The sequence below is a fragment of the Pantherophis guttatus genome, chromosome 7 (genome assembly GCF_059756535.1).
Source record: "Pantherophis guttatus breed Tessera chromosome 7, ASM5975653v1, whole genome shotgun sequence".
In the NCBI taxonomy this organism is placed as follows: domain Eukaryota; kingdom Metazoa; phylum Chordata; class Lepidosauria; order Squamata; family Colubridae; genus Pantherophis; species Pantherophis guttatus.
In genome coordinates, this window is record NC_142069.1 from 50,345,815 (window position 1) to 50,373,068 (window position 27,254).

The 27,254-nt window shown below is 39.3% G+C and overlaps 1 protein-coding gene across 7 annotated transcripts in view; it reads left to right on the forward strand.

Annotated features, from left to right (window-relative positions):
- The first annotated feature begins 282 nt into the window (after positions 1-282).
- Positions 283-27,254, forward strand: part of TAFA2 (TAFA chemokine like family member 2) — a 208,931-nt gene continuing 181,959 nt past the window's right edge. For 5 of the 7 annotated variants that reach the window (XM_087874131.1, XM_060694687.2, XM_087874134.1 and 2 more), the window contains exon 1: positions 283-765. Coding sequence is in view for 1 of the 7 variants with exons in the window: in XM_060694689.2 (XP_060550672.1) it covers positions 3,229-3,239 (11 nt within the window). In the remaining 6 variants the exon portion in view is untranslated. Of the gene's footprint in view, positions 766-1,264; positions 1,648-3,091; positions 3,240-27,254 lie in introns of those variants that run through there. The other 2 variants (XM_060694689.2, XM_034403607.3) reach the window with 2 other exon arrangements.

The window sequence follows — 27,254 nt, forward strand, 5'->3', positions numbered from 1 at the left end:
CTGATCATCCTCGCTCCCGCGTAGGAAGAAAAGAGGAGATCCTGTCGAACGTGGCTGTCTGGGAAGAGGGAGGCGAGAGGCCATCCCTCTGGAGAAGTGCGGGCAGCCGGCCTCGGCTGAAGGAAGACTTTCCTTTTGCCGGGAAAAAGCAGTCAGCGGGTCGGAGGGAGAGGAGCCTAAAGAGTCTCTCTGTGTTGGAAATTCGCCCGAGATGAAATAACAGAGCGTGGGGATGCCTCTGTGCGCGCTTGGACCCACGCGCACCCACTCCTGCGGAGTTTCTCGCCTTCCCTCGGAGGATCGGAGCGTCGCCGCTCTGTGAGAGGGCGGGAAGCACCCGAGGCTGCTATTCTAATTTGTCTTTTCCTCTCCTGCCTGCTCTTTTCTGCGTTTTGTATGGTTGCAGTTGGGAAATTGGGTGAGCACATCGGTTCCTGCTCCCGAACTACCTTCTCCACTTTGCCTCCTGATTTATTTCCGAGCAATAGAAGTCTGCTCTCCTCAGAAGACCGAGAAACAACGGCTGCGATACTTTAATAATTATTTAATAAGAAGTAACCCTCCCGCCATCTGAAGTAACCATCCTCTTCCTCCTCCTACTATTTTTCACCCTTGACACCCCCCTCGCCCCTCCTCCCCCCATGCCACTGGATGCTGAAGACGGATTGGGAATTTGTAAGCGATGCAAGTCCGATAAAGCTGGAGTCTCCAGCCGGGACGTGGAGCAGGTTCGCTAGGTAGTTCCTTAAAGAAGCGGGTCTGCAGGTAAGTAAGAAAAAGGGTCGCAAGCGGCGACTTCCTCCATCGACGCGCTGGTCTCGGGAGAAACCGCTCTCCCTATTCAGAGGCACAAGTTAAGGTGGATAATTGTTTTTTAATATCCAGTCACTCTCTTTTTTCATAGGTTTTTTTTAAAAAACAAAACCTCCAAGTGGTGAAAAGATAGGTGGGGCTGAGCTTGTTAATGGTAAAGTGCTGCGGTTAAGCCATCCCTGGGGAATGCTTAAATTGGCGTAGTTATTCTGCAATCCTTGGTCTGGAATAGGGTGTGTATGGACGCTGCATAGGGACAGAGGGAAGGTGGACAAACCTGTATCTCTCTCTGTTACCCCAGTAGATCCACTTTTTGAGCAATCGCTACCCTTAAACCGCAAAATACATTGAAAGGAGCCCTCTAGATTTCAACATTGTTGGCAGGGCTGGGCAGGGGAAGCTGGACAAAGACTAGTGCTTGTTTGCAACAAAAATCAGTTAACACTCTACCTTTATTAGTGTAGCACTGAAGGAGTTAAATATGTCTATGGGTGACAAAAGCCTTCTTGCTAGGCATTGTGCATTGGCATTCTTGTGTTAGCCATTGTTCTGGATTTGTTAGTGCATGGGGTGGCTTTCTCTACAAGGCATATTTAGTCTTGAAAGAGATCCACTTCTTCAGGAGTCAGTTGTGACACCTAACTGCTTCCCTATCACTACCCCATATTCAAGTGATTTCATTTTGGTTTGGTGTATATGGAAATTGAAATATATTTGGTAAAAATGCAAGGAACTAGGAATTTGCTTTTGAATATTTTACTCTGTTAAAGTGGGGTTAAATTGGTTTGGAAGACAAACTCTGCAATTTTATTCTGAGTGGATTAATGTCTGGAAGTAAGTATTGTTTTTTTATAAAATAAAATTTAATTTGTATTAAATTAGCTCATTTGGATTTGATAATATGTGCTGACTATATATGTAAAATCTTTTTTTGAAAATCTGACCCTACCTGTTTCTTATTATTTGAGCCTTCATTTTTCTTTCCTTACTTGCTATATATATGCAGGTGGACTGTCTGTGAGAAAGATTAATTTCTTCAGTAACATAATGAGCAAGAGTGATAACTTCCAAGCCTCATATATCCTGAGATTTTAATTTTGTTTGGATACCAGCTACTTTCTTAGATGGCTTAAATGAGAGGTTGAAGTGTTCAGGAATTGTTTTAGGAATGTATCTGTGAGAAATAAAAAGGTTTATGAAGTATAATGCTTACAACTTAAGTTCTTCTTGTGTAAATGTTGTCCAGATTGCGATATATTTTGCTCATTTTAGTGTGTCGACTAAGTAACAGTATAGTATAGTATAGTATAGTATAGTATAGTATAGTATAGTATAGTATAGTATAGTATAGTATAGTATAGTAGTACAGTATAGTATAGAGTGTAGTGGAGTATGGTACTATGGAGTATGGTACTATGGTGCAGTATAGTAAGGTATTGTATAATATAGATTGTGATTTTCTTTTTTGCTGGATTACCTTTCTGAATTCAATCAATAGTGAGGCTATTCCCTATTTTAACAAAAGCAAGAGTTGTGAAATACTTCCTTCCTTTGTAGCTATGGATTTTAAGATTGTAATTAAAGGATTCTGCTGGTTTCCGCACTTCAAAGATGTATAGTGATGTGTTTCCTTTTTAATTATGTTGTCCCTCTTTTTAATCAATTTGATAATTGATGGATGCACTTACATATTCAGTGTTTACTTATACTTATTTCTACTTATATTTTTCAAGCAATAAATAGTCCACCAGTTGAAATATTTGTAATATTTTGGTCTCCAGTCTTTACCTTCATCCAAAAACCAGGAACAGTATTTTGTTTGCAGCGCAGAGTTCATTTAAATTATCTGATCTTTGAGTTTTATCATCTAGCTTCAGATACAGGCATCTGAATGTTACCTTCTTTGAAAATGATGTTCTTAGTCAATCAAACTAATTTAAAAGAAAACAAATTTCCAATTTCATATTGTATTCAAAGCATTGACTTTGAATTAAGGACTTTTAATCTTAACAAAGTATATTTGCTTGTACGTATATATATAAAATTGAGCTGCCAAAATTCTTTTCAAGCATCAGAACAAACTACTATGCAGGTTGCTGAATACCATGTCCTAGTATTTAAAGAACAGTATTTAAACTTTTTTTTAAAAAAAAGGTTATTAGTATTTCTAGTTGGTTCTTTACTAGTTTTATGTTCACAGTTATTTATCAAGTGATTTTGCAACTGAGAATATAGGGAATTGAAGAATGTAAATATTTCAAATTTCTTTGTTCCACAGTTTTCAAATCTCCTAGTTTACAAAGCCTAATTTTGATACTTTTTTGGAATAAAATGCTAATTTCCAAATTCTTCAGATTTCTTCATTAAGCAAGTTGTTTTTTAAAAACGCATTTGGAGACAGAAAGAAAAGGAAAAATGGATTTGAGGTAAGTCATTAAGTTGCTTGCTCAGAGTTTAGATGGAATAAGGGAAGCAATATAGTCATTCAAATTAGGCTCTACCTAGTTCTTTAAATTGCATCCAGAATAGCTTCTAGGGCTACTGAAGTGATAATTGTTGTCATTATGTGAATATGAACTATTTCTATAGCAAGTTGTGGCTAATCAAATGTATGTTAGATAGAACATGATTGCCAGATACAGAATTCTGCAGAGCTCTGAGCTACAATATTCAACTGGATGTATGGCTCAGTGGATTTTTTAATTTCTTACATGGGCATATTTTCCAGGAATTTCTTCCAGGAAATTGTATTCACACACACACACACACACACACACACACACAATATGGAACAAATTTTAAACATCATTGCAGATAGATTTCTACTTATAGCGTTTAGCATTTAATTCTTTCTACTTACTTTTCAATAACATTGGATTTTTCTGTCACATCGAGGTATACAAAATATGGTTTATAAGCGAGGTGCCATCACAGACCACATGAGCAGTCAATTGCATTTGAGAAGCATATCTAAATAGTCTGGCGTGAAAGATATTTAAGATGTTTAAAGATACTTAAGATCTCTAAAGGAAAAGGTGCTCAAACTCTGAAATACCATAACTTTCTGGTAAAAGTAATTGTGTAACCTCCTACAGATAAAGCAAATTAGTTCATTGGATTATTAGTGCTCAAAAGTTGAATTTAAACATGTAATATGTGACATTTTAGAAAGTTTCAATCCTTTTTTACATGACTTGTGATCCACTGAAAATAAGGATAGCACCAGTTGCTGGCATTTTGCCTCTAGCAGGAGAGAAGTTACCAGTGGAGCTGCAAATTGTATGCAGGAGAGTTTCCATTGGCTCATGGACTGGCAAGTAGATCTTTAACTTGGCTATGAGCTGGAGCCTTTGGACTGTGTGTAACTCTGTAATAGTTAAAGCTGTGTAATTGGCATTGGATGAACATGTACAGAAGCTTTTTATCAAATCAATCCACTAATCTATTTACTTGAGTATTATCTGGTCTGACCAGCCATAGACTGATAGATGTAATGAAGGTACATCTTTTGTTGTTGTTGTTGTTGTTTACTTACACTCTTAGAATAGAAGTATTATAACTATTAGTCTTATCTGGGCCTCATATTAGGGGCCTCAATAACTCCCCCAAATTTTATGGGGGTGTTATAGCCTTTTCTTGTAAGTTTTTATATTTGTTACTCACCACTGGAAGGCACTATATGACCAGTTTTGTCCTTGCAGTGGAATTCCTCAGGCATAAGGATGCTATCTATGCCTGATGAATCCCAATACAAGATAACACTGATTGCACAGTGATTCCTATGGTTTTAATTTTTTTAATTTAGTATATGGCACTCCTAGTAGTCAGTGGCAAACATAACATGCAACATAGTGGTTATAGATCTTCAAGACTTCCATAAAAAGAACTTCAGTAACAGTGTCGTTAATGCCTGGAATGCACTACTTGACTCTGTGGCTTCTTCCCCAACCCCCAAAACTTTAACCTTAGACTGTCTATTGTCGACCTCACCCCATTCTTAAGAGGTCTCTAAGGGGAGTGCATAAACGCACCAGCCTACCATCCCTGTCCTAATGTTCCCTTTTATATATATCCATTTCATGTATTCATAATTATGTTTATACTTATATCTGTTACCGATTACATGCTTGACAATAAATAAATAAATAAATAAAATTACATGGGATCCCATGTCACTTTTTAAAGGATCAACTTTTATTTATTAAGCAGCACTTTAGGAAAAATCCATAACTCAAATCGCTAAACTATATAATGAAACGGGGCCAATATTTGAATATTCACTGATCATATGGTATTAAATAATAGGGATTTGTATAAATATTTAGTCATCTAAAGATCATTTTGTACCAACCATGTACCATTCAGTTTAGTTCAAGTAATAATCAAGATAAATAACCTTGAGTATCTCTTTATTCTGGAGTACAGGAAGCTACAGAAATAACATCATTTCCCTTGGAAATGTATTTTAAATTTAAATTTGTATGAAATAAGTCCACAGTTAGTTGTAGGAGCTTACTTAACTCACTGAGATATTTCATTAATAAAAATAATTACACACACAGACGCACATGCATGCACACAAACCTCATTGGATTGGGTTATTTTAAGATAATATTTTTTTGGATTATTTAAAACTTTACAAATAGAGAACAGCAATTAAACTTTGTTTCAATTATTAAATATCAGAAACTAAAATACATCTTTAGTAGAAAATAGTAATATATATTTTTTAAAAAGGTAGGTTTTTTTGTCTTTGGTACAAGCAAAGCATCAATTGAAATTGAAAAAAAAATTGAATATGGTGTGACTATATAAAAAACTCATACAATTTACAATTCTGTTAGCAAGGTTTACTTTTATCTTCTTTTAAATATATCAGTTGTGCTTTATATATTATTTTTAAATATAAAGCCATATTGTGACTTTGGAGAACTGTATAATTTTATTGAAACTGTTATTGTTTTAAATATAACTTCTTACTAAATTATTACTATAATTATACTTTCTGGTTTCTTAAAAATCGAGTAGCTAATGAATTGAATATAATAAAAATGCTCTATAAAATATTTAGATACTGCTATTATTAGCTTTCAAGCTTACTAACTTAATGGGACTGAATTTTCTATAAACATTACTAGGATTGCATTTTCAGTATTAAACCTATATTCCATGTCTATCGTAATGTAAATGCAATATATATGGAAACTTAATGGGTACTATGTCTTTCCTGAAAAGATTGGTGTTCATAATTATAAATTAATAGTATATTAGTAATGCAGGCCTGTGCATATAGAAGCAGTAATAAGCACACTGAGTTCACTAAAGCAGATGGAATTATATAACTGTAGTCAAATAATTCAAGTATAAGGCTTCATATTAAAGGCTGTGATTAAAATATGAGCTTTTAGTATATCAGCATTCAACATGCACAAATCATTTTTCTTTTTCTTGGACTGGAAATTACTGAAATCTATATTTTTACAGTTAGACTGTTATATAAATGTATTTTCATGAAATTACCTGTATAAGCAAGTTGATGGCATCTGAAAGTCTGGGGATGCGAGTAGAACGGCAGCTCAGCTTACTTGAGCCTGATGGTATCTCTAGACATGTTGCCTCAGAGTTTTAGTCTACCTGTCTGGCAGGTGTTGTTGAATAAAGCTTTTGTCAATTCTGTCTAGTATTTTGAAAGTTAATCCACAGACTTTTCCCTTCTCACTAAGAGGTACCTAATAGCAATGTTCATGTTTTAATTTTATATTTACTGGTTTTCCAATCAATAATTCCTGATAAACCCTTTATTATCTCAGGTACTTATCTAGGGATGTAGTGTAAAACTTGTCAACTCCATAATAATGCAATTCAAATAGGTTTTGGGTTTTTTCATATTTGAAAATATAATTTATAGGGAGAGAGATTTACAGTGGTATTTATGAGGATGATATTCCAAATAGACACAAATAACAAGAACAAACTCACTCCAAAATTCTTTGGAATGATAGTAGGGATTTAGGGAGAAAATAATGTAGCCTATGTAGAATTCTGTGTATTATATATACAACATATACTTCAACTTGAAAGTATGTAGCTATATTCATAGTTGGAAAGCTTTTAAGATTCACTTTTCAAATGTATGTCAAAGTATAAAGCCTGTCACATGGATGCTTGAATGCAGTGGTGGGTTCCAAATTTTTTTACTACTGGTTCTGTGGGTGTGGCTTGGTGGGTGTGGCATGGTGGGCATGGCTTGGTGGGCGTGGCAGGGGAAGGATACTGTAAAATCTCCATTCCCTCCCCAATCCAGGGGAAGGTTACTGCAAAATCCCCATTTCCTCCCGATAGCTGGGACTTGGGAGACAGAGAATAGATGGGGGCGGGGCCAGTCAAAATTTTTACTACTGGTTCTCCGAACTACTCAAAATTTCCACTACCAGTTCTACATAACTGGTCCGAACCTGCTGAAATCCACCTCTGCTTGAATGGTGGAATAAGGAAAGCTTGCTAACCTTCTCCTGCTTTGCTTTTACTGTATTTATAGCATAATGTATGCATTTGATACCTATGACCTCTTATTGTTGACCCTTAAAAAAGCATCCGTTACTGTTAATAGTTATATAATGTTTTGTCAAATGTTTCTTTTGATAATGTCAAGGAAAGTAAACTATGCTATTGATAACCTATTTTGAAAACTGAATCATTCCAGAACACTCCTGGTAAGAATGTGTTCATATTGTGTCTTCCAATCTTTTCCTATTTCCAATTTTGAGTAAAAAAGGTTTCCAATATTAACACACTAAATCTACTTTAGTCTCTAAGAACCTTTTTGCTTTAGAACAATGATTGTGCTAGTCAATAGCAGTGCTATTGGACAAATGCTCCAGAGATGTCAACTAAATCCCCCCCCCACCATATTTGAAGTACATGACAACAATAGCAATAAAAAACAGCACTGATTACATTGCAGCATACCATATGGGCCACAGGCATAAAATGGAACAGCGCATTGCACAAGAGTTATTTATTTGTTTATTATGTTATTTGTGTACTGATTGGGTCTGTATGGACTCCAGTGGTTTACAACAATAAAACAATATTAAAGAGAAACAATGCAACACATTACAGTAATACAGAGGTCCTATTTATTATCCTCCAAGTGCTTTCTGGAAAAAAAAAACTCTTTTTACTAGCTTCTGGGCAGTCATTACTATGGTTGTTAACCTCATGAAGGGAATAAAGGAAAAACATTGGTGCTTTTTTCAGCTGTCAGCCACATTCCTTCTAAACTAGGTGCCCAAGGCCTGATGTCTTTCGAGCAGCAGTTGTGTTGGCCTCTGGGCTGTGGGGGGGGGGGGGGAGACATTTTTCAAAAAGTACATAATACATTTTAAATGTATAAACATCCCAAATTATTAACAAAATTGATAAATGACAGATTTTTATTCTACTGAAAGTATAATTTCACATAAAATGTGCATATGAAAACATTGTTAAAATAGAATACCTGAATGTAATTCGTATTTAAAATTTTTTATCCCTGATTTAGTATTTTTAATGTTACCATGAGCTAACTGTTAAGTTGATTCCTCTCAGGTTGTTCTTGTCACTTTTCCAGAAAGAATAAAACAGAGTCATAGAGAGTCCTATTTTTTTTTTCTTTCCTTTCCTGCCGTCACTCAATCAGTCCTTTGACCTGACACCCAGTAGAAGATCTGTGTTTTTGGGTCTAGTTTCTGGGAAGTTTCTTGTTCTGCTTCTTCTTAGGTCTATGACAACTTGCCAGGGCCAACTTGCCACAACCAACTCACGATGGCCAACTTGCCACTGGACAACTCACAATGGCCAACTCACCATGGGATAACTCACTGCGGGATAAGAGTTACACTAATATTGAAGAAATAGTGGAATAGAATCATTAAAGAAAGGATGGAAAAGGAGGGACAGAATGAAATGTGAATGACAAAAATTAATTAAAAAATATTTTAAATAATTAAGTTGAATTGTTGAATTGTCCTGCAGCAAGTTGTTCCATGGTGAGTGGGCCATGGCAACTTGTCCTGCAGTGAATTGGCCGTGGTGAGCTGACTATGGCGAATTGGCTACAGCAAATTGTCCCATTCTGCTTCTTCTCTCCCCCTCCCTCCCTCCCTTCCCTTGCTTATCCCTCTGCAAAAAAAAAACATCTTTGACTGAGTGCAGGTGATACCATCTCATGCACAGCAATGTGACACAGTCACATAGACACACATCTTGGAGGGGACATTGGCTGTTAATAATGAGGGACCATTTACAGATTATGTCAGGGAGCACAAAGTGGCTGTTTTCAGGCAGAGAAAGTGATTTTGAAGATAGGTATGATGCAAGTCATCTAGGGCTTTATTGAATACAACTTGTTTGAATTGCTCTCATAAACCTATGGTAGTCAATATAAGCCCCTCAGCAGAAGTATTACATGTTTATGGCGGTAGCTTACTTATATAAAATTTTACTGACATGATTAATTATTTCGAAGATTCTTGATGTATTTATTAATACATACATCTCTATGGAGATTCTTAGTCATCCAGGTCATGGTTGTCCCAAAAGTGCTTTTTCAAAGGCAACTGGACTTTGTTTTTCCTTGAAGACATTTTGCTTCTCATCCAAGAAGCTAGTTAGTCCAGTTGCCTTTATTAATAGTAGTTTTTGAAAAGGCTTACAAACATTTTAAATCTAATAACCAATAGTACAGTGATTGCTAAAAAGTAACACTACTTTTGGTAGACTGAATTTTAAACCTAAGTAAATTCAATTAATCCTAATTTATCATTTGATTCCAAGGGTTGACCAAAATAGGCTCTATTTAAATGGATATGGGAAATTAGTTCCATAAATAAGTCACCAATCTAGAAGAGACAGACACTTTTATTTTGGATGGTGATTACACCCAGAGCAGGTTTTCCACTACAGCTCTTAACAACTGTGCCTTTTTATTTAGTACATCTTGCTGTAGTGCTGTAAATTATAAATAATCCTTTCTAATTTACTATGTTTACTTATAAGAACAGTAAATATTTGTTTAAGGAAAAATTGCTAATTATGAAGGTAACAAATTTATTCAGAAAATATGCATAAATGATTCAATCACTAGGCCTGTGATGGCGAACCTATGGCACGTGTGCCAGAGGTGGCACGCAAAGCCCTCTCTCCTGGCACGTGCGCCATCGCCCCAGGTCAGATCTCTGGCGTTTCTTTCATGAACTTCTGTTTCTCTGCAAACGATGAAACAGAAGCTCACAAAAGAAAAAGATCTTACCTCTTGCTACACTGCCGGTGTTGGGATGCCCCAACTCCTGCTGGCCAGCTGGTCTTTGGGTCTCTGCTGTGCATGCACACATATGTTGGCACACACATGTCAGCGCGTGCACACCTTTCAGTTTGGGCATGTGTGCACGCACAATTTAGGCACTTGTTGTCTAAAAGGTTTGCCATCACTGCACTAGGCTATCATAGAAATTGGTTTCATTTGCATAGTACTTTTATTGAGGGTTTATATATGAAAACATATATGAAATACATATTTTGTATCATTCAGAAAATAAGATCCTTTTAGAATGCATTTAATTATGGACATATTTTTTTATTATGTAGATAATATTTCTTTGGTTACATTCATACAGTATGTGTTTTCTTAAAAGAAAATAACATTTTTCTATGTATAGAAGGTGGTGTGTTCTAATTCAGCCTTTCCCCAATATAATTATAAAATGTATTATTTAGTGTAAGATGTGAAAAGTTGCATGGCATGATATAGGGTCTCTTCTCTCTTTATGCACATTTTAAAATTAAAGTTATATGCAAAAATTTGCACTTTTATCATTAAGTTCAGCCTCTAAAGTTTCATGCTAGGAATGTGTTTGTGAGATTTCTAGAACAGAAAAAGAAATAAATGAGGTTTTATATACCCAGCAATCTAGTACAAGATGAAATCTAGGTATAATTTGTGAAATATGATCCAATGGGCTTTTTCCCATCCACAGAGATTATCCATGAAGAAATACCCTCCACTAGTTCATGACATAAATTAACATAATATAATGTTATAATTAATGGGAGTTAATTGTGGCAATGAAACAAGATTATGAGGGAACCTTAAAAGCATCCTTTCAAATTAGAAGATTGATCTAATGTCTTCTGTCCCTACCATACCTCCGCCACCCCATAAATATGGAAGGAGTCCTGAATAGTCTATAATGAAGAGGAAATGTTTTGAGAACATGATTCACAGAAGATGTCAAATCAATTTGTCAGGTTGGTAAAGAATGTTCAGGAGAGAAACTGAAACTAAATAGTATCATAGCATTTTTGTGTAATTCAATTGTATAGCTGTTTTGAGAACATTGTGTCTTTCTGGGTGTCCCATCTAGGAAAAGGACATTTTAGAACTAGAAAAGGACAGTGAAAAACACTCTTAGCTTGGAGCTCATTTTCTTTAAAAGAAGGTGATACGTTTAGAGGATTTTATATGTGGAAGTTGGACTTTTGGCTTCTTATCTTACTTGTGACCTTCCAAAAGGCATTTGTTGGCTATTATGGGAATCCATATGCTAAGAAGATAGGTCATAAGCTGTTATGTTTCTGCATTGTTATGTGAACTTGTTGCAGACAAAAGTGCTGTGTTGTGACAGTTCTGTTGTTGGCAGTTGATAATAGTTGTTTCATACATCTAAGTTATTTATTAATATTGCCTTGCCCAGCGATGAAGGAACAAATATATACTTAGTCATATTGATAATGACTAAGTTTGCACATGAATGTAAAGAAACATGTTCTGGAAACTGAGTGACTTGGAAGTGTTTCTATCAGTCCTAGATAGAACAGATATTCTCTCTTCTCCCTCTCACCCCCTGCTGTATGGTCTAGATACATTGATCATCAATTGTCAGAATGATCAGAAACATCCACTTTGCTGACAGATTTGTGGCAGTCAAACACATCAGGCTTAGAGAAACCGGATTAGAAAATGATGTAAGATTGATGCAATGCAATGTATTAATCTGCTAAGAGTGTCATAATGGAGAGTTTTGCTGTAATAGATTGAAAAAACATTTATTTAGTTTCTTATGACACATGTCTTTAATTTGAAGCAAGACACATCACTGTTCTGACAGCAAGTTGCTTTCTCTATAATCTTTTAAAACTGACAAATAATTTGTCCTTCAAATACCATCACAACCCACTCACTGCATACGTTGCTGTATTTTTTTAGTCTCTGCTGTTTATATAGTTTTTTATCTCTATATATTTAACTAATTGCCTTCAATGTCTCTGCAATGTTTATGAATGTCAAATAAAAACAGACTGAGAAGAGTATAAGAAAAAAGAAGGGCAATTATAACTCACTTTTATACATTACTTTTAGGAATCCAGTATAATTGAAATTAAAACCCACCCATTTCAGTGTGGGAAAATTAAGCATAAATAAATCCAGAAACTTATTTTAGCTGCTGAGTTGCTCTCCCTCACAAGGGAGAATGAGACAATAGATCTGGGAATAATCCGGTGTTGCAGGATACAACTAATGGCCTTTCCCTGCTATTAAGTCAGTGCAATTCATTCATTTTAAAATGGCATGAAATAAACTATTCCCAATGCCAATCCTGATTTTGCATTTGTTGTGAATCACTGTCAAATGAGTGTGCCACTTTTAATCAATTGGTTTTCCTCCTCAGAATTTGCTGCCCATTAGTTTCATCACATAACCCACTAGTGGGAAAAACACTTGGGCTTTATGACAGGCCTTGGTGAGTCTCCCTTGACTAAATAATCATATGTGATGATCCCAGAAGTAACTTGGGAATGGGGAGTATATGCTGTAGTTGTATCACTGTCCAGTTCTGGTTCAGTGGAACAGGAGATTGAAATTGACTACAGGTAGTCCTTGACCTATCACAGTTCATTTAATGACCATTCAAAGTTACAACGGCACTGAAAAAAGTGACTTAAGACCATTTTTCATACTTATGACAGTTGCAGCATCCCCATGGTCATGTGTTTTACATTCAGATGCTTGATAACTGGTTTATATTTACAAGAGTCACAGTACCTCAGGGTCATGTCATCCCCTTTTGTGACCTTCTGACAAGCAAAGTCAATGGGGAAGCCAGATTAACTTAATAACGGTGTTATTAATTTAACAACTGAAGTGATTCACTTAACAAATGTGGCAGGAAAAGTCGTAAACTGGGACAAAATTCAGTTAACAAATTTCTCACTTAGCAATCTAAATTTTGGATCCAATTGTAGTCATAAGTCGAGGACTACCTATACTTGCTGGAGAATCATTCTCTTATTTAGTGTGTGTGTGTGTGTGGGGGGGGATTCAAACTAACAAATAAAGTGGCAGCTGGTCAACAAATTCCCTGTACTGCACATTTTATTATTCTCTGGAGACTACAATAAAAGGAAGTCTGCTGCATCTGAAAATAAAAATACATTTCAAACTGTTGTTAAAACACAATAAAAGAGTGAAAAGATCCTTCCCATCCTCTTCAAATAAAATATTGGAATTCTGGTTTCAAGTCCTTTATCTTGTTGGGGGAGAAAGTTATAAAAAATGGACAGTGATGAGGAAAGGAAGTGAGCTGTATAAAAAAGACTTCAGGAAACAAAGTACTTCCTTTTCACATTTCTCCCCATGACCACACCTGGGTTCGGTGGGTTCGGTTGAAGGAGACCTACTGGCCCTAAATCAGTCAAGGAGCTTCCATAGGTAAATAAGGGCCTGAATCTAGGTTGTCTCAGTACTGGTCAATAGTTTGACTATTACCCCAGGCTAGCATCATTAGGACATGTTTGTCCATGGTTAAAAGAAAATGAAGTCAATGCTAACACTAAACTATGCTACTGGTGTCAGGCAGGACAGTAGAGGAGATTCTCTTTTCTCCACAGTTGAAATTTTACTGTCCATTTGGCTTTATTACTTAGAATGGAGGGAAATAACATCTTGCCCTTCGTGTAAAACAGTATTAGGTTTTGGACTGCAGGTAATCTTTGACTTACAACCATTTGTTTAATGATCATTCAAAGTTACAATAACATTGTGACTTATAATCATTGCACCATCTCCACAGTCACAAGATCAGAATTCTGGCATTTGGCAACCAGTATGTATTTATGACAGTTGCACCATCCCAGGGTCACATGGTCTTTATTTGTGACCTTCCCAGCTGACTCCCAACAAGCAAAGTCAATTGGGGAAGCCAGATTTGCTTAACGACCGCATGATTCCATTAACAACTGCAATGATTTGCTTAACAATTGTGGCAAAAAAGATAGTAAAATTGGGTGTGACTCACTTAACAACTGCTCTATTTAGCAAAAGAAATTTTGCTCCTGATTGTGGTCATAAGTTGAGGACTACCTGTAATTTTACTATTTTTTAATTACATTTAGAGATTTCACTATTCAATAATTATAGCAGACATTCTACTCAACTTTTAAAAAATAATTTATGAGAAATTGTTCTAATAATAAATGAGAAATAAATTATAAAAAGGGGAAAATAACCAGACAGGAAGAATGAATTGGGAGAATATGTTGTAATGACAAAAATAAATAAATGACAGTATATATCCATAAGACAAGTTTTATTAAATTCAAGCAAGAATGGCTCCCTTATATGCAGTGTATCACAAAACAAGGCATTTATCAGATATTTAGATATCTGCAATATGGTTTTAGAAACTTTAGAAACAGAAACTAACAACGAGTAATGTTTGATATAAAATTTAAATTCTAAATGATGGCTTGCATGTTGGGGATTCATATGGAAGGGAAGGGGAGGATATAATCTACTTTATATTGTTTTCACAATGACTTTCTTTTGTAATTTAAATGTAGCAATCTTTTTATATCATCTTGCTTTTCTCCTATTTTTTCCTATTTTCCTTGCATTCCAATATTTTAATACTCTTTTTAATTAACATTTAAATAATAGATATTATATAATAATAATAGATATTATATTATCTATTATAAATAATAGACATTTTAAAAAAGAAAAGGGAAAATACTTGCCTTGGAATGTTATGATATAAATATATTAAACATAATTATACATAAATTAGAATTCCCAACATTTTATAGCTATTATTCTGTTTTACTAATTGTTATTATTCTACCCAGATGGTTTTTAAATCAATGGAACATTGATTTTTATTAATTTAATTGATTTCAGCCTCCCAGTCTTCTGTATATTATTTTGGGAGAAATATAAGAATATTTCCATACCTATTAATGGCTTAGTCAAGGACTTTTATTTTTGACTTTGCTCTTAAAAAAATTGGGATGTTCAAATTCCCTTCAAATTTAGCCTCCAAGGAGATGAATTAAGTGGGAAACCTATTAAAATGACCCAAATCTGTCAAAAGGAATGGATTTGAAACTATTGCAAAGTATTCTTAACTCTCTGTAAATGTCTGTATGAATTTGGTATGGTTAAAGCTATATCAATTATGATAGCCTAATTCTGGCTGCAGAGAGACATGAACTAATTTTCAAATTTTTCTGTACTTATTTCTATCAACATAGGCCAATATTGGTACACAAATCTGGAGCATAGCAAAAACAGTAGAATTGCCATATTTATTATTTTCAATTTTGGTCTGACATTTTGTGCTTAGACAAATGAACTATTCAAATATTACTAGAGGCAGAATTTTGGGATACATTATTTCAGTAAAAAAAAATCATATGTATAATAATGAGAAATGAGCTTTTGGAATGATTTTGATCTGATTGGTCTATCCTGTTGGTCTATGAACAAGCTTCCAACAGAAGAATAGACAATTTACCATCCAATCAGGAGCAAGATCCAAACTATTCATAACAGACCGACAAGGCAAATCAACTAGAACAGAACTAGCATATCAACCACAATTCAATTCAACTAACACATTGTTGGAAGAAATATCCATCTGGTTCAGTTCCAAGCTGGGACAAAGGCACTAGAGACAAAATGGAGGCTGGAGGCTGATTGGAAAGATAATTTAATGATGAACAGAACCACCAAGCACATGGTTCTGGGCAGCTAACCACATGGAGTTGAGAATGAGGGGTTTTTATACCTTCTCTTGGGCTTTGCACTTGATCTTCCTATTCCTGTGCAAGAACATGTATTCTATTGGCTGTTGTCAGACTCCCATGGGGCCATGTAGCTGCCTCTGTAGGTTATCTGAGAAGTTTGGTTGAAGTTTCTGAGGGTGATGCAATGTCCTTAGGAGATTGTGCAATGTAGTGAGTTCTGTGTTCTCCGCATAGGAGGGAAACGGCAGTCAGACTGGGTATGACTCCTCTATGCAGCATATGACCGAGTCTGCTAAATTTGCATAGCTCCGCCCTCCTAGTGGCCCAGTGTTTCGACTCGGTCTATGCTGGACAGACGTGTCTTCCTAGCCTAGCCGAATTCAACACTTATAGTTTAGTTTGAGAGGAAAATTGCTCGATGTCGTCTTTTTACTGATTGGGTTTACATCTACCTATTGCCTACTGCAGACCTGCCGAACCGCTCAGGTACCGCTATTGCGCTCCCCAAGCCATCGGGGACGCACTGCTGTGCTTTAACAGCTTTGTACCAGCAGCTATACCATCTAACAGTCTAATTGTGAGCGCCCGTAATCGCAATTATAGCCGGACGGCTAGTGAGCGCATGCTTCTCCTGACTCTAAAGTGCTCCAGATCGCCACATTTCGCCGCCGCGCTAACAGCCGGACGGCTGGCGGCCTTAATTGATCGCTCCCAGAGCTTTTAGCAGTTGGCGGTTTTCTCCGGCAGATCCAAATCGCACTAATAGCCGTAGGGCTAGCGATCATCTGCACAGCCCCAGGAACGAACTAGGGTGCCTGCACTGTCGGATCACTTTTGACAGTGCATTGGCGAGGTGAGGCTTCCTTTAATCTTCTCTCGTTATTCAGACTGCCATTTTGCGCACCATCGGCCCTTTCTAAGATGGCGGACGCCATGTGGCCTAAAGCTACAGCGAGATCAGGCAGCTCTGGGAAGAGGCCTGCTCAAGAGGACCCTCTAGAGGGCTCGTTGGGCCTTCAACCTCGGCCTAAGTGATCTAAATCCACCAAGGCCCATTCCGCCTCAGCGGCCACTTACTCCAAGGAAGAACAGCGCCACCATAAAGCCATTGAAAAGGCTTTTCACAAAGCACAGGCTCAAGCCGTGAAGGGGGGACCCTTAACTATTCCAGATACTCCCTCTAGGGCAAGGTCTCCTGTCCCTTCACAGGCAGGTAGCTCCATTAGAGAGCTGTCCCGGATGTCCCAGTTTCAACCGGACCTGGACACCTTCCAGGGACTGAACCCCTGTTTCAGACATTGCCGGTTCCGGAGGCTCAGCAGGAAAACTTGATGGCTGCTCAGGCACCTTTGCCTTCACCTGTAATCCCTCTAGGTCAGGCTCCTGAGACCTTGGAAGTCATTCTGGCCAGGGCCATCAGACAAGGCCTGGTACAATGCTTACAACAGGGCAATTTGGTGCTTGACACCCCTGCTTTACCTCAACCTCAACAACATGCCCGCAGGGAGCACTCCATGTCTGAGCAAGACATTGATGACACTCCAGTCTCAGTTGACCAAGCCTCTGTCTCTGACACCGATGAGATGCCAGACTCTGCTCTGTCAGATGATGAGGGACTGGTCCCTGACCATACCCCATTTATTGGCCTTTTCTAGCTGCAGCTTTTTCGTTCCTTGCTGCACAAAGCTATTTCAACTACTCGTCTGGGCATGGCATCTATGGCTCCTGCTTCAACTGCCACTTCTGATCCAGCTTCAGCCATGTTCGCGGACTCTACGGTTGACCCGGAAACCATTCCGGCGCCTAAATTATTTTTAGATGTCCTTCACTGCCAGTGGTCTCTTCTGGGGGTCGGGTCCAGCCCCAATGGCCTCGACAAGTGACTTTACAATTCCGCGCCTGCTCTTTCGGAGATCCTACTACCACCATCCGTGGATCCACCCATTATGGCTCTTTGCAACACCTCCCACCCCACTGGCCCATCAGAGGACTCTCTACGACCAGAGGACCGGAGAGCAGAAAAGACTCTGCTTAAGGGTCACCAAGCGGCCGCCTGGTCCATCAGGGCCTCAACCTCGGCATCATTCTTTAACAGAGCCGCTCTGTTGTGGCTCAAACAACTTCAAGAGCATCTTCCTCCATCTGATACTTGCTCCCGACAAGACTTGAACAAGATCTTGGCAGCCCTTGAATACTTGGCGGATGCCACTCTAAATGCAACCAGATTTGCGGCTAAAGCTCTCGGTTTGACTGTAACCTCCCAGCGTCTTTTGTGGCTTCGGAACTGGAATGCTGACATGAAGAGTAAATGGCAGCTTGCTTCTATGCCATATTCCACTGGCTCCTTGTTTGGCCCTTCTCTGGAACCTCTCCTCGTGGAAACCAGGGACCGGCGTAAGATTCTCCCCTCGGTGACCAGACGATCGGATTCTCGCTTCTCTGCTCTGCCCCGGAACCAGTCCTTTCGAGCTCCCAAGTCTGGTACTTACCAGCACTGCTACCAACGCTCCTTCCCAGCTAGGTCTCAGCCCCAGGATTCCCAGGTCAGACATGGGGGCGGGTTCTTTCCCAAATGTTCCTTCCAGGGGGGGAGGGGACATTTCCCAAGACGATCCCACTAATTTTCTTCTGGACCCTCCCACTGGGGGACGTCTCTCCCTCTTCTTCCACCAATGGGAGGTCTCCATTTCTGATGCCTGGGTCTTGTCCACCATCAGGTCCGGGCTTTACCTGGAATTCCACTCTCTTCCCCCTTCCGTTTTCATTCCTTGTCCTGTCTCCCGGGACAGGACTAAGAGGGAGTTGGTTTCTTCGGCCATCTCCCACCTGTTAGACATTAGGGCAATCCAACAGGTGCCCCAGGATCAACGGGGTCTGGGGTTCTACTCCCGCCTATTCATCGTAAAAAAGGCTTTGGGGGGATGGCGGGCCATTCTTGACCTAAAGGCTTTGAACCGGCACGTAATCTATCGCCGGTTCAAAATGCACCCTCTGTCTACCATCCTCGAGTGCATTCGACCAGGGGACTTTCTTTCCTCCATAGATCTCACAGAGGCCTATCTCCACATACCTATTGCCCCTGCCCACCGTCAGTACCTCCGTTTCAGTTTCCTAGGCGAGCACTACCAATACAGGGCCCTACCCTTTGGCCTCTCCTCGGCTCCTAGGGTATTTACAAAAGTCATGGCCGCCCTTATAGGGCATATCCGGACCTTTTCCATCCGACTACAATTTTATTTAGATGACATTTTAGTGCTATCTTCTTCCCTCCCGACCGCCCACCGGGATTTGTCTAGGGTACTTTCCCTCTTACAGGCTCATGGTTTCTTGGTTAATTGGGCCAAGGGTCACCTGGCTCCTAGCCCCCGCATTATTCATTTGGGGACTGCTATTGACACTGAGTCTTCTGTAGTTTCTCTCTCTCCTGATCGCCAAAATAGCCTCAGGTCTCTGGCCACTCAATGTCTGTCGGAGGGTTCAGTCACGACCCTGAAAGTGTCCCGTTTGCTAGGAAAAATGGTTTCCACATTTGGAATAGTTCCTTGGTCTCGATTGCATAGCAGGCAGCTCCAGTGGTTCCTGCTCCCTCATCAACGAGCCGGCCTCGGTTCGTCGCCGGTGCACCTTCGGTTGACGCCCAGGTCTCTTCTTCCCTTCGGTGGTGGACATCGCACGCCATACCTCAGGGCAGCAAATTTCGCAAACCTTCTCATCTCTCTCTGGTGACGGATGCCAGTTTGTCCGGCTGGAGTGCCCACCTTCATCAGCAACTGGCTCAAGGTCGGTAGTTGGTTCACGAGCATCGGAACAACATCAATCTGCTGGAGCTTCGGGCCGTCAGGCTAGCCCTCCTTCACTTCCAACATCTAGTGGAGGGCAAGGACATTCTTGTCCTTACAGACAACATTTCTATGAAGGCCCACATCAACAAACAGGGAGGCACGCACTCCGAGATGCTCCTGGCAGAGTCCCTGCAACTGGGCTATTGGGCTGAATGTCATTTTCATTCCATCAAGGCGGACTACATCTCCGGGGCAAAGAACATTCAGGCGGATGCCCTCAGCCGTCACTTTGTAGATCAGGGAGAGTGGAGCATCCCGTAAACTCTTTTCCAGGAGATTGCAGCCCAGTTCGGGACTCCTGTCATCAACCTATTCACCTTATCCAACCGCCAGCTCCCACGATACTTCTCCAGGTACCCGGATGCTCAGGCGGAAGCCACAAATGCCTTGCGCAGTCCCTGGCCGGCTGGCCTCCTCTACGCATTCCCTCCTCTGCCAATAATCTCCAAATGCATTTGGAAAATGCTGGAGGAGGGTGCAGAACTCATTCTACTAGCCCCGCACTGGCCTCGCCAGCCATGGTACGCAGACCTTCGGTCTCTCCCCGTAACGGCCCATTGGCGCATTCCGGAGTCCAAGCTGATCCTCACTCAGGGCGCCCTCCGGCATCTGGATCCCTTGAGCCTCCAACTGACCGCTTGGCGGTTGAGCGGCACCTCCTAGCGGCCAGCTGTATACTTCCTTGTGTTATTTCCATCATCCAAGCTGCCCGCCGTGGGTCGACTAATCGTATCTATGAGGCCACGTGAACTTCCTTCTCGGCCTGGTGTGAACGATCTGCTGTCGCTCCTCTTTCTGCCTCAGTTGCTAATGTACTTACCTTTCTTCAGGAGGGTTTTGACGTGGGATTGGCCCTGGCCACCCTGTGCCGTCAGGTAGCGGCCCTCTCGATGGTTTTATCGTGCGGGACAACGGATTCGCTCGCCCGCCACCCATTTATCCACAACTTCATGCGAGGGGCGACCAATTTGAGGCCCCTGGTCATCCACCGCTTTCCAACCTGGAACCTGAACATGGTCCTCCGAGCCCTCACTGAGGCTCCGTTCGAGCCCCTCCATCAAGTTTCTTTGCGGTTTATGTCCTTCAAGGTGTCATTAATTGCAATCACCTCGGCGCGTAGTATTTCCGAACTGGCAGCTCTCTCCATCCACCAGGACCTTTGTATCTTCCGTAATGACAGAGTTGTCCTTCGTCTCGATCCGGCCTTTCTACCTAAAGTCAATTCCCTCTTCCACCGGGCGCAAAAGCTGGTTCTCCCAAATTTCTGCCCCCAGCCCGTCCATTGACTTGAGCGCTCCTGGCACACACTCGACGTATGCAGAGCCGTCAGGATTTACATCTCCTGTACGAGACCCTTCCGCAAAATGGAGGTGCTCTTTGTATCTTTCCAGGCAGAATCTATTGGCACCCGAGTCACAGGACCTACCCTGGGTCGCTGGATACGGGCTACCATCGCAACTGCATACCAACGTCTTCGCCTCTCGGATAACGGCTCACTCAACCCGGAGTGCAGCCATGTCAGCGGCCTGGGCCACCTGAGCTCCCTTGGAAGAGGTTTGCCGGGCGGCCACTTGGACGACTCTCACCCCATTCATCCGCCACTACCAGGTGGATTCATTCGCCTCTTCGGATGCTGCCTTCGGCCATCGTGTCTTGCAGGCAGTACACCGCTCCTGATGGCTTCTAGGCCGGAGCTTTCACTCCCTGGAGGACATTCAGCTTTGGTATGTCCCCAGTCTGACTGCCGTTTCCCTCCTATGCGGAGAATGGACGTTGGTCCTACCTGATACGTCCGTTCTAGATATGGAGGAAACGGCAGTCAGCCCCACCCTTTTGGGGTCCGGCCCGAATCGGTCCCCGGGGGGGGGTAATTACTAATTCTCTATCGTTACAGGAAGACACGTCAGTCTGCAACAGTGCCCTCGCCGAAACACTGGGCCAGGAGGGCGGAGCTATGCAAATTTAGCAGATTCGGTCATATGCTGCATAGAGGAGTCATACCCAGTCTGACTGCCGTTTCCTCCATATGAGAACGGACGTATCAGGTAGGACCAACATCCATTTTAGTGGGTTAATCCTATTATGTCCTGAAGGGTCATGTCTTAATCCCTTCACCCTGGAGCTGAAGGTCTTTTGTTTGTAGATAGACTGACCCAGTCTTTCTTAATGGGCACAAAATATCTGCTGGGGGAAGGGAGCTGGGGCTCTGAGTTTCTGACTCCCTTAAGATTTTTTAAGGGAATATTTTTTAAGGGAAATATTTTATCCTGCCTTTTTTAAATATTCCTCAAAATATTTCATTCTTTTAGGAAGGGTGGTGGTGGCTTCTCACAACATCGACCACAATTCAATGGACACTTCCCAAGAACCATCCAGCCACAGAAAGAATTCAAACTTGTACATATTAAAATACATGGGCCATTCTATTGATGAGATTTTGCTGGAAAACTTCAACAGCATTCATGATCTAAACTTTGTTGCAGATCTTCCTGAGCTTAGAGAACCCTAAAGAAAATATATAATGACAAATGTTTAATTTTAGGATTATGTAAAAATAAGATAGCTCACCCATTTCTTAGTGGAGCAGTTTGGAATAAAAATAAGATTGAAAAGTGGAGTCATAATGTTGCAGTTGCGCTGAGGTCTTATTTTGACTGACAAAATATCAGAGTCCACTTAGTAGTGAAGCTCGCTGGTATCCTCAAGAGCAAACTGCTACCAGGTAGTTTCATAAATATTCATGGTTTCTGTACAGCAGATGTATGCAATGTTATCTAACTAATACTGTTGTCTTCTATCTTTCCTTATGCCAAATCATTTTTGAAATATAAAAACCACTGAGTTCATACAATTGTACCATTGTCTTGATTTTGCTAATGTGCATGCAATTTTAACATAAGGTGACCAGATTTTAACATTGGTAAAGAGGGACATTGTGGGCGTGGCTTATTTTGTGGGTGTGGCTAGCTGGTCATGTGACTGGGTGGGCGTGGCTAGCTGGTCATGTGACTGGGTGGGCGTGGCTAGCTGGTCATGTGACCGGGTGGCCATGGCTATGTGTATAGGGTAAGGGGAACAGATTTTAACATTGGTAAGAAGGACACCATTGTGGGCGTGACTTATTGTGTGGGCGTGGCTTGGAGGCCATGTGACTGGGTGGGCGTGGCTAGCTGGTCATGTGACCGGGTGGCCATGGCTATGTGTATAGGGACTACTCAGAGGGCTGAAAAGTCATTTCTGACAGGTCCTCACACTTTTGACTGGTCCTCACACTTATGACCATCCTCACATTTATGCCCGTGCAGTATTCTTAACAACCATGTCACTCATTTCACAACTGCTTCTCTTCACCATGGTGACAAGATAGGGCAAAAACATAAGATGTGAGGACAGTCGTAAGTTCGAGGACTGGTCAAAAGTGTGAGGACCAGTCAAAAATAACTTTTTCAGCCCTCTGAGTAGTCCATATGCATAAAAGGATACAGCAATAGAGAGGGATGAAGGAAGGGAAGGGAAATTAGAGTAGGAGTGAGGGTAAGAGGGGGAGGAAGAGAGGAGGAGAAGGAGAAAGGAAGAGGAAGTAGGGAGGAGAAGAAGAGGGGGGGAAGAGAAAGTAAGAAGGAAAGAAAAAAGAGAGGTGGTAGGTTTGAGGAGAAAGATTGCTGTACAATAAAAAAGATGAAAGGGAAGAAAGCCAACCCCAAACAAATATAAAGATATTAAGATAAAGAATGAATGGTTAAACTTTAAAGAATAAAAGAGAACAAATATGAATAAATAGCAGTAATTAGAAACACACATACAAACATACAATGTATTTTCTTTGAACAGAGTATTTGGCCGGTTCACAAATTTAAACAGTGTTTAGTCACTTCAATTAAATTTACAATTTCTATATTTCCTTTTTGCCATATTTATTCCTCATCTTTTTTTTAAAAAAAACCAATATTACCCTTCATCCTCATCTCTAATCTTAATCAAATTCAATTTTTCCCTTCTATTCTATATTATACCTCTTCCCATTGTCATCTATTTTTATATCCATCCTCACATTGTTTAATTATGTAATACAGTTGTTTAATACAAATTCAACATTTTAATATAAATCAATTAGTTATAAAACTATCTTTTTTGTATATTAATCAATATGAACATGAATATTCCAATTATTTCCATGCAATCCAATTTCTTACAAATCAATTAATTATATTTACCAATAAATTTCCCATTGTTTGCAGTTTTTCACCTACCTTTTTTGGGGAGGAAAAATAAAAATAAAAATAAATCTCTCTCTGCCTCATTTTGTCACGCTGCACCAAAGATCCTGGTTTCGGTTTCGTTTCTGAAGCTTAGCTAGGGGAAAAAAAAACTGCTTTACACTGATTGCCTGTAGGGCGGCCCTTTGAAGTCCCGGGCAAGAGTTTAAACAGTTTTTTTTTCTTCTAGCCATCAGCTGGGGCTCAAGAAAAATTGGGACTTTTTTGAAACGCCACGGGACGCGGGACAAATTGCTCAAAAGCGGGACTGTCCCGCCAAAAGCGGGACATTTGGTCACCTTATTTTAACAAGGCCCACCATTCTTTCTGGGTGAGGTTTAATTAATAATTCTTGTTGCATTTGGCAATTTTCAAAGAAAGCATTGCAGAAAATGTTTCTGTAAGTTAATTAGCTGCTTTTATATGAGGAAAACAGCTGGTGGACAGTCCTACCAAAATACCTTGCTACTCGATGCCATTTTTCAGATATAAAGAAAATGTCTTTCTCCTTATTACTTATGGCATAATCGATTCTTTTTTTTAAATTTTTTTATAAACTTTATTAAAACACATATAAAACACATATAAAAAACATTTACAAAACATACAACATATAAGTAAGTTTTCCTCTTAAAGCAATATTTCGTAGTGGTTCTTCAATTAATACAGTTGTGATTTTTTCCTTATTTTTAGCCTAGTAGTTTTTCCCTTTCCCTTTTCTCCCCCCTCCTTTAGTCACTTCTTTTTAATAGACTACTTAGGGCAGGGGTGTCAGACTTGCAGTCCGTGGGCCGGATGCGTCATGCACTGGCAACCCCCACTTTAGCTAAGGGGAAAAAAGTTGCGATACATCCTTAAATAGAAATGTTTATCACCACAAAGGTTTGTGTTGTTTACATGATGACATCATTATAGAAATGATTGAATTTGCGTAATGATATCATTTCATAAATGAAGTAAAACCAATGCAGAACTGTGGTCCTTTGCATGCAAATTCTGTTTTATTATTTTAATATATAGTGAAACTACTGTTAAATTAAGGTTTTACTCAGGACAAATCATTTTGTAACTGTTTACATAATTTTTAATATGAAAAAGCATTTCATCAAAAAAGGCAAAAAAATTGGAAGTGAAATAAAAAATTATCCATGCCTTTGATTTCAGAAAATATAGGCATACTTTATAATATAGCTTTATGGAATAACTATACAGTCTATTACTTGCTGGATTTTTGAGCTAGCAGAACATCAAGTAAGTAATTAGGAGCAAACTACTTAATGACTGAATAATGTAATAATATTGAATAATGTATTTTTCTTATTTTTCTCATTAATAGTGAAATGTATAAAAGCATTAATTATGGCAGTAGAAATGTAAACATATACTTTGTGAATAAAACTTGATTAACTTCCTTTCCAATAAATGAGATAAGTAAATGGAATCTTAGTGAACAGATTTTTTCATTCCACAACCATAAGGTAAAATATTTTTGGAAGGCACAATGTTGTTGCATAGTATAAAAATTAAATAGTACATTAGAACATTTTTCTTTATGCTTCCATATTCTAAAGAGCAAGAAGATGATATAAACATCATCAACTTCATCATATATTTAAATGCCATAAAATACATTTTGTGGCGCAATGCAAACCAAATGAAAGAAGAAACAAAGTGTAAAAAAAAAAGAACAGGAGGGTCTGGGCTTGATTAACCAATAGAAGACATAACACAAGGGAATTAGATTCTTCATTTAGGCCCTGGGTTAGGATAGGCGGCAGATCCCTTGTGGAATTATTTGTCTATTAGTGTTTACTTGTTTTTTCTACCCCCACCTAATATTTGTAGTTTTGTACTGTTTGCTTTAAATTGTCTAGAATTGTAATGAAGTAGAGTAGTCTATAAATTGAAATACCCTGTATTTACAGTAAATACCCTGTTCAGTCTCCTGGCACCAGGGACAGTTAGTATTGTAAAATAAAAGTAAAAGTCTGTTCACTTTAACATAATATTTAAATAATTTAACCATAAAATCTAGATACCAGAAAGACAAAGAACAATACGGCTTAGAATTTGGACTTAATGGGTTGGATAAAGTCCTGATGGGAACAGGCAAAAAGATTCTGGCTAAATTATACAACTATTTATTGGATGATGACAGGGCTGAGGATATAACAAAGAATCAAATGAGTGCATGGGAGAAAAATATTGGACGTGATATAAATTTTAACGAATGGGAGGAGGCATGGAATAAGAACCTTCCATGCTGCGACATACAAGGAAAATCATTACAAGATGCTCCACAGATGGTACCTAGTCCCGGCTAGGCTAGCAAAGATATATCCCAATATACACCCCAACTGTTGGAAATGTGGCTATGGTCAAGGCACCTTCTTTCCCATGTGGTGGACGTGCCCGGAAGCGACAGGATATTGGAGTAAGATCAGGAGATGGTTACAAGAAATAATTGGGGAAGATATTGAATTAACACCGGAAATATTTCTCCTGGGAATAGTAAAGAAGCCATATGGAAAGGAAAGGATTCATTTAATGATACACATAATTACAGCCACCAGACTGGCTTATGCACAATATTGGAAAGAGAAAACCCAGCCACCAGAAGAGCTTATAATTAGGAAAATACTGGAGTGCGCAGAGATGACTAAATTAACTCATGAAATAAATGATGATGAGAATTCAGAATATTATACTGTGTGGGGAAGGTGGTATGAATAGATGTATGATAAAATGAAAGAAAGAGGAAAAGTGTGTTAAATAAAAGCAAAAAGTAATTTGAAATGTTACCAGAAATATATTCTGTATATAGTTAAAACCACTGCACATCTGATATTAATGGAAATGTCAATATATTTATGTTTTTTTAAGCTCAATAAAGTTTTTTCAAAAAAAATATATAAATAATTTAACCAGTGATTTATTTATTTATTTATTTATTTATTTATTATATTTCTATACCGCCTTTCTCCCGTAGGACTCAAGGCGGTGTACAGTCAAGAAAAATATAGACACACAAACATCATAAAATTGCTAATTAAAATTATTACTTAGTTTGGTCAATTAAATAAAACCCAGAATTAGATAACATTTAAAAAATCATTCACATGTTCGTATGTTTCGCCCCGCCTGTTGGAACATCAGGGTCTTGAGGGCACGGCGGAAAGCATGGAGATCAGGGATATTCTGTATCTCCAGGGGCAGTTCATTCCAAAGGGTTGCAGCCCCCACAGAGAAGGCCCTCCCCCTGGGAGTTGCCAGTCGGCAT